Source organism: Rhipicephalus sanguineus, chromosome 8 (assembly GCF_013339695.2).
Source record: "Rhipicephalus sanguineus isolate Rsan-2018 chromosome 8, BIME_Rsan_1.4, whole genome shotgun sequence".
Taxonomy (NCBI): Eukaryota; Metazoa; Arthropoda; class Arachnida; order Ixodida; family Ixodidae; genus Rhipicephalus; species Rhipicephalus sanguineus.
In genome coordinates, this window is record NC_051183.1 from 165,888,276 (window position 1) to 165,900,860 (window position 12,585).

General features: G+C 47.6%; 1 protein-coding gene across 3 annotated transcripts in view; it reads right to left on the reverse strand.

Moving 5' to 3' along the window:
* The window catches only part of LOC119402460 (tumor susceptibility gene 101 protein), a 255,350-nt gene that overhangs the window by 204,544 nt on the left and 38,221 nt on the right, over positions 1-12,585 (reverse strand). For 2 of the 3 annotated variants that reach the window (XM_049418650.1, XM_037669615.2), the window contains exons 5-6: positions 9,493-9,613; positions 1,346-1,492 (exon numbers count right to left, since the gene is read on the reverse strand). In XM_049418650.1, the coding sequence (XP_049274607.1) occupies positions 1,346-1,492; positions 9,493-9,613 (268 nt within the window). The remainder of the gene's footprint in view (positions 1-1,345; positions 1,493-9,492; positions 9,614-12,585) is intronic. The other variant, XM_037669616.2, reaches the window with a different exon arrangement.

Here is a 12,585-nt window from a genome sequence, read left to right on the forward strand (position 1 = left end):
AGTCAGGTACAGTGTCAATACAATGATGACCTCTCGTGGTTGGTTCGCACATTTGGTGTGCAACAGCAACGGGGGGCCGTATTCTCAAAAGGCGTCAATCACAAAATTATCGCCTTTGGTGCGCGCCGATTGGCTATTGACAAAAATGGGAAAAGCGAGGGTGCCATCTAGTATTTCCGTCGATGTGACGGTGCTCTACGGTGCTGCTGCAATGCCTGAAATAAATGAACACACCTTACCACCGTCGGTTGGTGGTAAAGACTAGCATTTCACTGACGTAGGCGGTAGCTTCTAGTATTCAATCCTCGGTGGATGTACGCAGCATTTTTTGCGCTGAAGCTTTCAGCGAGCATTACCTTGGGGTGTTATCAGTACTCGCTCTTTGCCAGCGTCTGTTTTTTCGTGGTTTGAATGTCCCAAGAACATGAACCGTGCGTTGCTCGCGTGGCTTATCGCGAGCCGGCAACATGCTGAGATGTTGAGACGATATCGCTGCGGCGGCACGCTACAGCTGCACTCTCCGAGTACGCCGTGTTAAACTCTGAACGAAAATACATTTCACGCAAAATTGCATTCCTTAAATATTATACTGTGCATTAAACAATCGCACAAAAAAACGTTGAAAGCACTTTCAACACGTCCTATATTTCAAGTAGCCACAGCCAAGCCTGGCCACTGCGTAGAAGCCAGCATACGCTCGAAAACGCCGCACTCGGGTCGCTCTGCGCTCGTACGGTACACTCACTCCTGTGCTGTGAGACATTCGTAACACCAACGGCCAGTGCAACAATGACGTCAGAGGCAAGTGTTTCTTCAGTTATTGAACGTTTGGTGGCGATAGTATCGCGTCACCAAACGCGATACTATCGCCTTTTGTGATCGTTTGATGAGAATACGGGCCCTGTGTGCATCGTTATCACTTCCCATGGAGTGCAAATGATGATGCACCACTCTAATTATGCAAAAGAAAGTTATTTTGCATGCTGAATATAGCTACACTGCTTCTTTTGTGTGCCCCAAGCTGTGAGTAAATACGGTAATTCATGTTTGTGTAAACATGTATGACATTTGATTTGCCATGCACAGCGGTTTTACAGATAATAATAATATCTGAGGTTTAACGACCCAAAACCACGATACAATTATGAGAGACGCCGTAGTGGAGGGCTCTGGAAATTTCGACCACCTGGGGTTCTTTAAGGTGCACCTAAACCTAAGTACACGGGCCTGGGGTTTTACAGATCCAGGAATACGACAGATACTTGTCACACGAGGGTGTAGACTACACGTTTTGCTTTCTTAGAGCAACTAATTTCACTAGACCAATGATACACAGCCCACTCACGATACGGTGTCCACGGTGTGGGCATGCCCGTGGCTCCCCCTGGCGGATATGGTGGCATGGCCGTTGCAGCCGTCGGATATGGAGGCTGGCCCCCCATGGCTGGTGGCATCACCCCCGCTGCGGGACGGAAGAAGCCTCCTGCTGCACCTTGGCACGGAAAACATGGGACAGGGGTGGAAATGACACAATATGCATAGGAGCACTGCTGGGAGCTAGCTTAAATGCAGCTCTGGAGCAGTCTAAGAGCAGCTAAATTATCATGCTTGCATTCGAGTAGCATGCATCATATATTAAAACAATGAATCTGACAACACTTTTACAAAAAGACGCTTGATCACTTTGGATACTTTTACTGCACAAGGTGTGCTAGGCTTAAAAGGCACAAAGAAATGCTACTGCATATAACATTACTGTATAGTTCCTTCAAAAATGGTAGATAAGTATTGCACTTTACTGCCCATAATACATTGAAATAACAGCCAGCGAACATCACTTTACGCTCCTTCCACAGTTCAGCAATGCCTACTTCAGCTTAACAAGTGCACTGCCAATATCTTCTAGTCGCACATCAAAAAGAGAAAAAAAGCTAGCGCATTCCACAACGGAAGTTTATTTGCGGTAGTCGCTGGACCGACCACTCACCCTAACTGTAGTCATCGTAAAGCCAGTCGTGCTACTGAGCGCGAACACGATACACGGGAGAGAGAACAAAGACACAGCAATTGGTGCTGTGTCTGTCCTGTGTCTCTCGCCTGTCCTGTGCCTTGTGTTAGCGCGCACTACCACAATGAATGACTTGTTCCAACTTGCCCCACTTGCAACCTTGTTGAGTAATAAGGCCAGTACTTTATATGCACTTCAATGTGCAGGCCCTGCTGGCCCTGAAGTGTGCTCTCGATAATCCCCCTTCTGAGGCAAAGGCATGGGGCCTTAAGCGTTACCATTTTGTAGTTCACCAGCATAGAGACAGATCACTTAGTTTGGTGGCGCACGCTGCAATCTCCGAAAAACGTGCCAACTTGTACCTCGTTTTCCTGCGATATTACATCTCGTACTGTGACACCTGCACACAGGACGTGTATGTTTGTGAAGCACGAAAGTTAATTTCAGTGCGATTCCAAGCAATGGCGTAGCTCTGTGGTAGAACACCTGCTTGCCACGCAGACCGGACTGGGTTCGATTGTCATTCTAACCGAATATTTTTATCATTTATTTTATTTGCATCTTTCTCCATTTTTTGGTCACGGACAAGATGACAATTTTTCACTCACAACCAACGACGCCGACGGCGGAATTTCTGCGAAATGTGTTCTTTAACGCTATCGCGTTAAAATATGCGAGTGCGGAGAAAAGGCCCACCGCTCCCTTTTGGCCACTTTCTGTGCCACACTCCAAGCTAACTGGTGCACTCAACATGGCACCTTTGTGACCGCACACTTGGTAGCGGTTACACAAAAACTGCAAGGTGAAGGTCACTTTTCAGTCATGTAGCTTCCCGGTGCACATCGACAGTCATGCCTATCTTCACCACTGCCGTGTAACAAAGAAGAAAAAAAAAAAGAAGCCTATTGCCAAATCGTAGTCGGACAGAAGTGAGCTAGCCAGACAGAAGGTGAGATTGTCAATGAGCTGAAACTGAGTGCCCTTATTTGCAGCAAAATTTCCTGCATAGTGCAATTCGGCACTGGGTTTTAGTTTTGGTGCAAATGGCAGGCAAATGGAGCAGGATAATGCAGAAAATCTCAAATGAAGCAGAATGGTGCAAATGGGGCAAGAATTCCAGCCCTGCAAGAGAACACAACTTCCCAACGGTCACATCAGCAACAACACTAATGTGAAATGGACATTAGGGCTGACAAGAGTGCAAGCTATAGCAAGTGATAAGTTAGAGACCCCGAGATTAATGGAAGTGACTGTGTCACGTAAAAGCTGTCGTCTGTTGCATATTACAATAAGACCTCCATGATACGATCACGGTAGAGGTGAATTTCACGACGATGAAAAATTTTAGAAACCTACTGGACAGACGACATTGTATAGAGTACGCCACAATTTCGACTTACATGAACAGTTTCTGAATCTGCCACTGGTGATACAAAGCGGTGAACTGTCAGCGCAAGCAAGTGGGCCGGCACAGTCCGAAAAGAGACAGCGTTTGGTGCTCCTCTGTCCTTTCTTCGTGTTTCAAGCATTGCACCAGGAATAACATGCATAGCAAACACCGTGCAGTCAGTCTCCAAGGGAGAGTATCATCCGCAGCTGCTGGGCCTCCTCTCCGCCTCCCTTCAATTGCCAGTCTTAGCTGGCCCAGCAGCAGTGAGAAGGCAAATGAGGAGGAAAAGAACCGTGCACCTATTCCTCCAGGCCTTTTATTTGTTTTTTAGTGTGTGGAGTCAGGTGACCATCATCCATGAGCCTGTACACGTGTCCCCATTTCCAAAGTTGCTTCTGTGAGCTGCCGCGACTGGTGAAAGAAACGGAGTGGGAAACGATGAAGCCACACACGACACGCTGGATGGTTTTGTAACTATTGTGGCCATGAAACGTGTCGCCAGGCGTGGTATAACGTAACTAAATACAGTTGAACCCCTAGAGACAGAGCAGTTCTTGTCCCCGATATGAGGAGGGGCTCTCGTAAGCAAGGTTCTCATTTTCAGATTTAGGCACACTGGTGCCTCTTATGCCCAAGTGCCTGTTATATCAGTGCCTTTCATAAAGGGCTTCTGCTGTGTTTACGTCAAAGAATTAATTTCCACGTGCAAAAAACTGCGCCGGCACCGCAAAACTGACAGCCTGCTTGGCAGCCTGGAGCCGCCGACGGTGTTTCAATGAACCATGTACGCCATAACTGCATAGATGACTGTCTATTGCTTGGAACAATTCCTTGGGGTTGTGGTGAAAATGAGAAGATCATTGGTTACATTGATGGAAAACGAGCAGACCGCAAACAAGGACTGATGTTTCTGGCAACGCAGAAAAAGATGTGTGCTTCCCAGGTTTCTCTTGGTTTACCATGACACAGGAACTGTGAGAGTTCCTTTGTCAAAGTTCTGACAAGCATTCATTAACTTTGCTTCACTTATGCCTATTACAGTGCGGCTACATCGGTGCGAATCTCAAGTGCTCATTGGGCCCTTGTGCAACCAGTAATTCTGTAACTGGAACAAACAGGGTGTTGGAACACACAAACATTAGTTGCACATAGAATGCAGCTGCTGCCAATGTTTCCAACAGGAGGGACTGTCATCAACACACCTTTTTCTGTGTACCTGATGGTTTCACTGCATGGTAATACCATCAAACCTCGTTACAACGAACACCGCATTAATGAACATTTCAGATTAACGAACTTTTAAGAAATTCCGTGCTGACTGCTTATAGTTTCAATGTAAAAATATTTCACTACTATGAACTTCAGAATAACAAACATTTCAGAATAACGATCGTTATTTAATTCCCGTGTCATCTTAACAACACCTCAGTACCGTAAAAACCCGCATATAGCTCGGACCCGCATATAGTCCGGGGTGTAATTCGGGGATAGCAAACGTGAGAAAAAAAGTTTTCACCCGAATATAGTCCGAGGAAAATGGAAAAAATGCATTTATTGACATTTCATTCATCGTCGTCGTCGGACGCACTCTCTTCCGAAGCTCCCTTGTCGGAAATGTTCTCCCACAGCACATCATCCTCAGTGCCATCAAGCGCGTTGGAGATGGAGCACTTTTTGAAGGCGCGGCAAACGAGCGCCTCTGGAATGCAGGCCCAAGCCTCGACTATCCACGAGCAGAGCATCGCTAGCGAGGCCCGTTTCAGCCGTCCGGCAGGGGTCACTTCTGGTTCTCCGGACCTCATCCACTCCACGTACAGGCGCTTGACATGGTCCTTAAATGGCTTATTAAGGCACACATCAAGCGGCTGCAGCTGTGATGTCATCCCTCCCGGGATGACGACGAGCTCGGTGCGGGAGTCGCGCAGCAGTCGCTTTACGGAGTCGGCCAGGTGACACCGAAACGCGTCGAGCACAAGCATCGAAGGGAGCCCCAGCAGTGCTCCGGGCCGTCGACACCACACGGACTTTATCCAGTCAAGGACTAACGATTCGTCCATCCACCCCTTGTCCTGGCAGCGGACGACGACATTTTTCGGGAACTTCTCCCCCTTCGGCAGCGTCTTTCGTTTGAACACCACGTAGGGTGGCAGCTTGCGACCGTCAGCCGTGCAGGATAACATTACAGTCACCCGCGTTTTTTCGTTTCCAGTCGACCGCACGATAACTTGCCTGGAGCCTTTTTGATGCACCGTCAGCGCCGAGGGCATATCCAGGTAGACCGGCGTCTGATCCGCGTTGCCGATCTGGCCCAGCTGAAAGGGGACTGCCTTTCGCAACGCAATTATGTACCTTTGAAAAGCCACGAGGTGCTCTTCGTAGCTCTCTGGTAGCTTCTGGGAGATCGACGTACGCCGACGTAGGGAGAACCCAGCGCGGCGCATGAAGCGAGACACCCAATGCTTGCTCGCTTTGAAATCCTCCGGCTGAATGCCTTTGTCTCGAGCGATCTCCCTTGCCTTCGCTTGTAGCAGCTCGATGTTGACAGCGAGATGTGCAGCTCGCTGCTCCCGCACAAAGTCTGTGAGTTCTCGTTCCACGTCAGGAAATGCTCCATTTTTTGGTCCGCGGAAACTTTTTCGCTGGCCGCTGCATGCAAAGAGGGCTTCCTTCTGCTTCCGCCAACCGCGAATGCTCCGCTCGTTGACTCCGAACTGCCGCTCCGCGGCACAGTTGCCGATGGTTTCGGCAGCAGCGATAACTTTTCTTTTAAAAGCAGCAGAGTACTGCCTGCGCGGTCCTGACATGGCGTAAAATCACAGGAGCAAAATCGAGGCCGTCGTTATGGGCACCAAGTTGAAGCAAAGGCCACTGACCAACTGACCAGTTAAGACTAACGCCGCTAACACTACCTAGCGCAGAAGCGCGCAGACAGCTGATGATGATGATAGCACCGCGCTATGCCGAAACCGAAACTGAATTTGGGCCGAAAATTCTTGGGACCCGCATATAGTACGGGGCCGAAATTTCGCACCCTAAAATCTAGAAAAAAACCCCGGGCTATACGCGGGTTTTTACGGTACTACAAACTTATATCCCGAAATGCGAGGATTCTTAGATTTCAGTCATGGCAGTCGGAGCTGTAAGCTAGCAGACGCAGCGCGAAGAGCGGACGCCCTCCCGCAAAAACCTGAGATGGCGCAGGAGGAGAAAGACGCGGGCGGAGAACTCTTTCTTTTCCCCTCCGTTGCGGAGGCGACGACGCATCAGGTTTTGTAAGCGGAGTGCCGGGGAACATGGGCTCGGAAAACCTGAGACGGTGCGGGAGAAGAAAAAGAAAAGTACAAATAGCCACCGCTTTTCCTTTTTCCTGCATCACGTTTTACCTGCTTGCTTTATCAGTTGTTCGCAATCTGTCACCTGTATCAGTCTTCTGCGTATTTTATTGTATTGGAAGTGCGTCTCATGTTCGTGTTGCCCTGAGCTCAAAAACTCCTCTTACGGCGAAGAAGCGGAAGCAGTTTTCTTTGAGTGAGAAAGTAGACATTCTTCGTGAAATAGAAGACGAGAAGAAACAAGCCGTCGTGGCTAAAGAACGTGGAGCGGCGTGGTAGACGATCGCCACGATTCTCAAAGATAAAGGATTGCAGCGATGACATGGACGACGTCACGGTAGCACCCGAAGATCGCGACGAGTCCGTGTCGGCCACGGATGCGTTGGACTACTTGAGGAAACTCCGCATATTCATAGAAAAAAGCGGCACAGCGACCGAAGCGGCGCATAAAAATGCGGACGGTCTATAATCGTTCGTGACGCAGAGTTTGTGCTGCAACCGTCAAAGAATGATCACAGTCTATTTCAAATAAATGTGCCTTGTCTGACGTTCACGTGTGCATTGTTGTGAGAAACGAGTTCAAGGACGTACCGTTGCAAAGGTAGGACGTTTGCGTTACTGAAATTCTATTGCTATGGTAAACTTTTGGGCTTTCACTATAACAACCTTTCAGAATAACGAACATTTTTCTGCAGTCCCTTGAAGTTCGTTATACCGAGATTCCACTGCACATGTCTCATCTGCCGCAATACAACACTGCAATGAAGGCAAATTGATTGAGTAGCTCAGCATGTCTGCCAGTCAGCCTTGCATCCCCCTTCTCCTTAGCACTGGGGCATTTGGGGAGACGAAATTGTTGTAGTGGGAGATAAATAACTACACTAGAATGTGACTGGCATCAGTGATCACTGTCAATGCAAATAGCAACACGGTAAGCCACTTCGTCTGCGGTGTGAAAAAGGTGTCTCAAGGCACTGACTTGCACAAAGAAAATTCTGGAGGAAACCATCAGCACTGTGGAAAACGCACCAAGCATCTCAATGTGCTTCCTTAAAGGCATTTTATTCCACCTGATAAGGCATGTGGCTGTAGCATAGCAATTAGAGTGTTGCGCTTTGGTACCAGACGCTGAGAGATCTAGTCCGACAAGCAGCACGCATGGCATGTGCTGCCACACTTCGGGAATACGTGTAATTTTTTTTCATGCGCCGATGTCTCTCCGTTGTTGTTTTTTGCTTCGCAAAGTGGTGCGCCAGCTAACGCTTGCGATCCGAGCGCGCCCGCGGTGCGGCTGGTTTAAAACGCACGCCTTTTTCGATCATTTCTCTTGCGTGGAATGTGCTGCCACACTTCGGGAATACGTGGAATTTTTTTTCATGGACCGATGTCTCTCCTTTTTTTTTGTTTTCCTTTCCTAAGCGGCGCAGGAGCTTTCAATTGCACATCAGAACGCATGCGCAGGGTGCAGCTGGTTTCAGTTTCGTCCTTTGGGTGGTTATGGCTTCTCGCGCATGCAAAGCTGATGGCTGTCTGGTTTCTAATCTCTCAAAGGTGACCGCTTGTGACTCTCTCATTTATTGCTCCCCGGGGCGCGATTACATCTGTTTCCGTGCGGTGCTAAATTACACAAATGCCGCCGCCATGGTTGCGTTTCCTGTTTTGCGGACTTGGAAAAACTAATTCTGTCTCGTTGGCGATAAAACAAAACTTTACTGTAGCTTTTTCACTCGTTTTGCTTTCCGGACGGGCGCACATCCATAGACTTTTCTTCCGTGTGCTCACTCACGCAGTTCGCTTACGCTATGGAAGCGTGCGCCGGTTGCTCTGCTGCTAGTGAGTCGAGGGGTGATTCTTCCAATGCGGACTAGTCCCCAAGTGGCGAATCAGAATCTGATTCAGGGAATTTCAGTTCATCAGACGAGGATTTTCTGACGAGTTCAGACTCTGACGATGATCAAGGAGAGACATCTGAAAACCATGCTTCAAAGACTATCACACACTGAAAAGTTTTTAGTGTAAGAGCACGAACATTTTTTTACAGGAAAAGTACTCTGGTGCACTTATTTTTGTATGTCTGTGAGCTATGTGTAATACAATGCATAATTTTTATTTATAAAAAATCGTGTAGGTGTTTTTTTAGGATTTCGCTTGATGATACTACGAATAAACCATGTGTATGTAACAACAAAAATTATTTTTTTGTAACGTTACGGTCACGCAAAACGTTTTAGACAATGTTTTCTTTAATAGAATCGTCTGAAGAATTGATTTCAGCAATAAAAAAATAACGCATTTTTGGACTGTACTTCGTTGGAAAAATTTGATCCTCAAAGGGTTAAAATGCTGTGCAACTGTTTTCGGCAAGTTCTTCGTCGTGTCTGCGCGATGCCCATTTAATCTAATAATAACAAGCCGTCCCGTTTCACCAATGTAGTGTGTGACAATATGAACATTCGAACATGCAGACAACGTTTAAACTAGTGCAGGTAAAACTAGATTTTAAATGATGGACGTAATCGGTGCTTTTAACTATAACGCCATCTTGAAGGTGCATGCAAGTCTTACATCTTGGACGAGAACAGGGAGTTCTGTGGGCAGTAGTGGAATGAGGGTTTACTTCTCAATGCACTCACATGTCCTTAAATCTTTTCTGCTAAGGTAAGTGTTGCTCCGCAAGTATTATCAAAATCGATCGAGAATTTTAAAAACAGTATTAAAGAGCAGCATGCCCCTTTTAAAAAAGAAAAACACTGGAAACTGACCGGTGTTCCTGGCTCCAGGGTAAGCAGGTGAGCCGTCCTCCTGCGGTTTCGAAAAGACCGGTGGTGTCTCCCCAAATGTGATGATCATCACCTGGATCAGGCCCAGCAGGTCAGACGAGCTCTGCGCAACAACCATGCGACAACACCACTGCTTGAGCTGCACTTCGGGTGAGGCACTGCAAACATCAGGCCTCGTGGCAGCTGCTGTGGACAGGGTGGCCAGCACGAGAACATCCAGAACAGGGGGGTATTTTCACGCACACAAAATATACGTATATACAACCACATCACAGTGCAAAGAAAGCTAAGCATACCTGCCAACCTTTTCGCATAGCGGAAATTACGGAGACTGACATCAGAAAGGGGCAGGGATGTTTGTTTTGAGCTGCTTGAACCAAACTTCTTTACTTGCGAAGGCACCTGGCAGTTCACGGGGCACGTGGTGCAGAATCCGTACTTGTCACCTTTCCGCGAAGTCACAAAGCACGGAAACTCAGCTGTGTATGAATCCAGAAACACTTGCAAGTACTTCTTTGATTTTGACGCCGCCATCGACCTTCTAACTGAACTCTGGAAACACGCAACCTCCACAACCACGGCAGACGAAAAAGTTCTGGCTAGGCTCAACGGAAACGATTGCCGCAAATGAACTGAACGGTGGCCGGAGCGGCAAGACTGCGACATGCGGCGCCGTTTCTCCGAAGCACGCCGATATCGAGAGTGCAAAGCCCAATGGGGGCCGCTTACTTGCTGCCGGTCTGCCGGCCACCCCTCCTTTGGAAAAAGGAATGTGCTCGACAGTCTCGCCGTCTCGTTATCGGAGCGCTCGTGCAGCACCGTGGCTCCGGCCGCCGTTCACATTTGGCAGTCTTTTTCTGTTGAGACTGCACCAACTGTACCTTTTCCCTCGCCTTCTTTCGGCACGGTGGCGAGCGCTTCTCGCGGCCAGCCTTCGCCCAGATGTGCAGTGCCTAGAATGTACTCAGCGGTACTCTACGATACATGGCTACAATGAAATAGAAGTGTGGTGGCGAGTGCTCTTTCGCAGCACCGCCACAACAGGAAGGGCTGACGTACGCGCATGATTTTAAAAAAAGAGAGAAAAAAAACCTGCCTCTGCTGTGGTGGCCACTTTTCGTGAGATTCGTGATGACATTCGTACAATCGGGAGATTAGGTCCAAATTCGGGGGTCTCCCGGACAATTCGGGAGAGTTGGCAGGTATGGCTAAGACAACGATTACATGGATGACCGTAGTTGCTAAGGGGTGCGAGGACCACCACTGCAGACACGGGCACTACGATTGTTGTGGCGTACTAAGTTGGATTATATGATCCCACCTTGCTCCGACAGATGGCCATTTTTTTTCTGTATGCTTTCCCGTTGAGTCAGCCTCGTTTTACACCAAGTTCCTGTGCACTGACATCAACTACGAGAACTCTAAAAGCGTGACAAATTTTCTCAGCAGCATAGTTCTCTAGTGCTCCGTGACACAATGCATCACACGTGCGAAGGAGCACAGTGCATAATTTCACGTTTACTTCAACGATAACTAACATCATGGGGCATGGCTGACAAAGCTTACAATGGCCAATGAAGCCAGGTCCCACACAAGAGTTTGCAGCAAGCACTTTCGAGAATACACACAAACCTCGATATAACGAACACGGATATAAAGAATTATCGGTTATAACGAAGTAAATGAAGAATAGCCTTGTCATAGATACAGTGCTACAAATAAACGTTTATAACGAATTTTCGGATATAACGAAGTTATTCTTGTGGCGGATGTCACTTTGTTATAATGAGGTTTGAGTGTATGACCGTATACAGGTTGGGAATGCAGATGTTTGTTGAGCAGCAATGACGCGAGATGATTGCATGCACTCAGCATGGTCGACAAAGTTCTCACACGGTTTGCTCGTTACATTGTAGCTCATTCTGAGTGCAGCACAGTACCGCTCACACTTGGACTGAAACTGCCAATGAGAGCCCAGTAAACTACGTCTCGCAGCATGAGCTGCGAATGGTTAAGTATAAAAATTGTGCTGCAAACAAATGTGTCATGCCACCAAATACAAACTTTTGTGAAACCTTAATGTAGCAAACAGAATCTCTGAAGCGAAAAATAACAAAGATAAACTCTTAGACTCATGCACGTGCACATGGCTCACGTCTGTTTGATTGAAATCACATTAGAAAATTGCGGCAAAAGTGCCAAGCATGTGCAATTAGGTGCTTGCCGCTAAACAGAGAAACCACTTGCGTCGTGCCCTATCAGAAGAGCGTGTCTTACGTGCACGAATGCCCGCCTATAATTTTTTTTTTCTCACATCGACCACGGCCCGTTTGAAAATGCAAACCTATAAACGCAAAGTGACACGCCGCATGCTGTTTTTACATCAGAAACCTATTTCTTTGCTGCGAACACACTACAGAGCCCATTTAGTGACAAAATGGTTTGTTAAATTTCACAAAACCAGCAGACTCCATGACTTGCATATTGGTGACCATAGCACATGACAATGGCAATCGCAACACTGAGTAAGGCTCTATAACGAAGTTAACTTTGCAAAACAGCTGTCTGGCATGTCCTACTGTATGCGTCGATGAGCACCACTATTTTAGGAGTTGCTTCAAAAGAAAAAAAGCGATCAATAAGTTTATGCTAAAGATGCAGTGTGCTCCACGAGGGAACGCTGGCAGAACAATCCAACCTAGCACGTGACAGGCACGATCCAGCGTGGTGGCACAACGGTGTGTCCTCGCCTTCAATATACAAAGCAGAGTCCTTCAACACTTTTGCGGTCACAAAACTCAGCCTTCATACAATGACAGGAACTGCCACTAGGATCACAGCTATCGGTGCATCCATGTCCACACACACTGCACTCGACTGATACTGCTGTGCAGGTTCGAGGCAACCGTTCATCTAGCACCAAACCACTAATATTGTATTAGGTGCAGAGCACTTTAGCGGCCTGGACTGTTATCTCGTGTTATCGCTTGGCATCAGGCTCAACGTACCACAACAGGAACTGTCTGATGCGCACCAAAGTAGTAATAATTAAAGCAAAATAAATCTTTCCGGGGC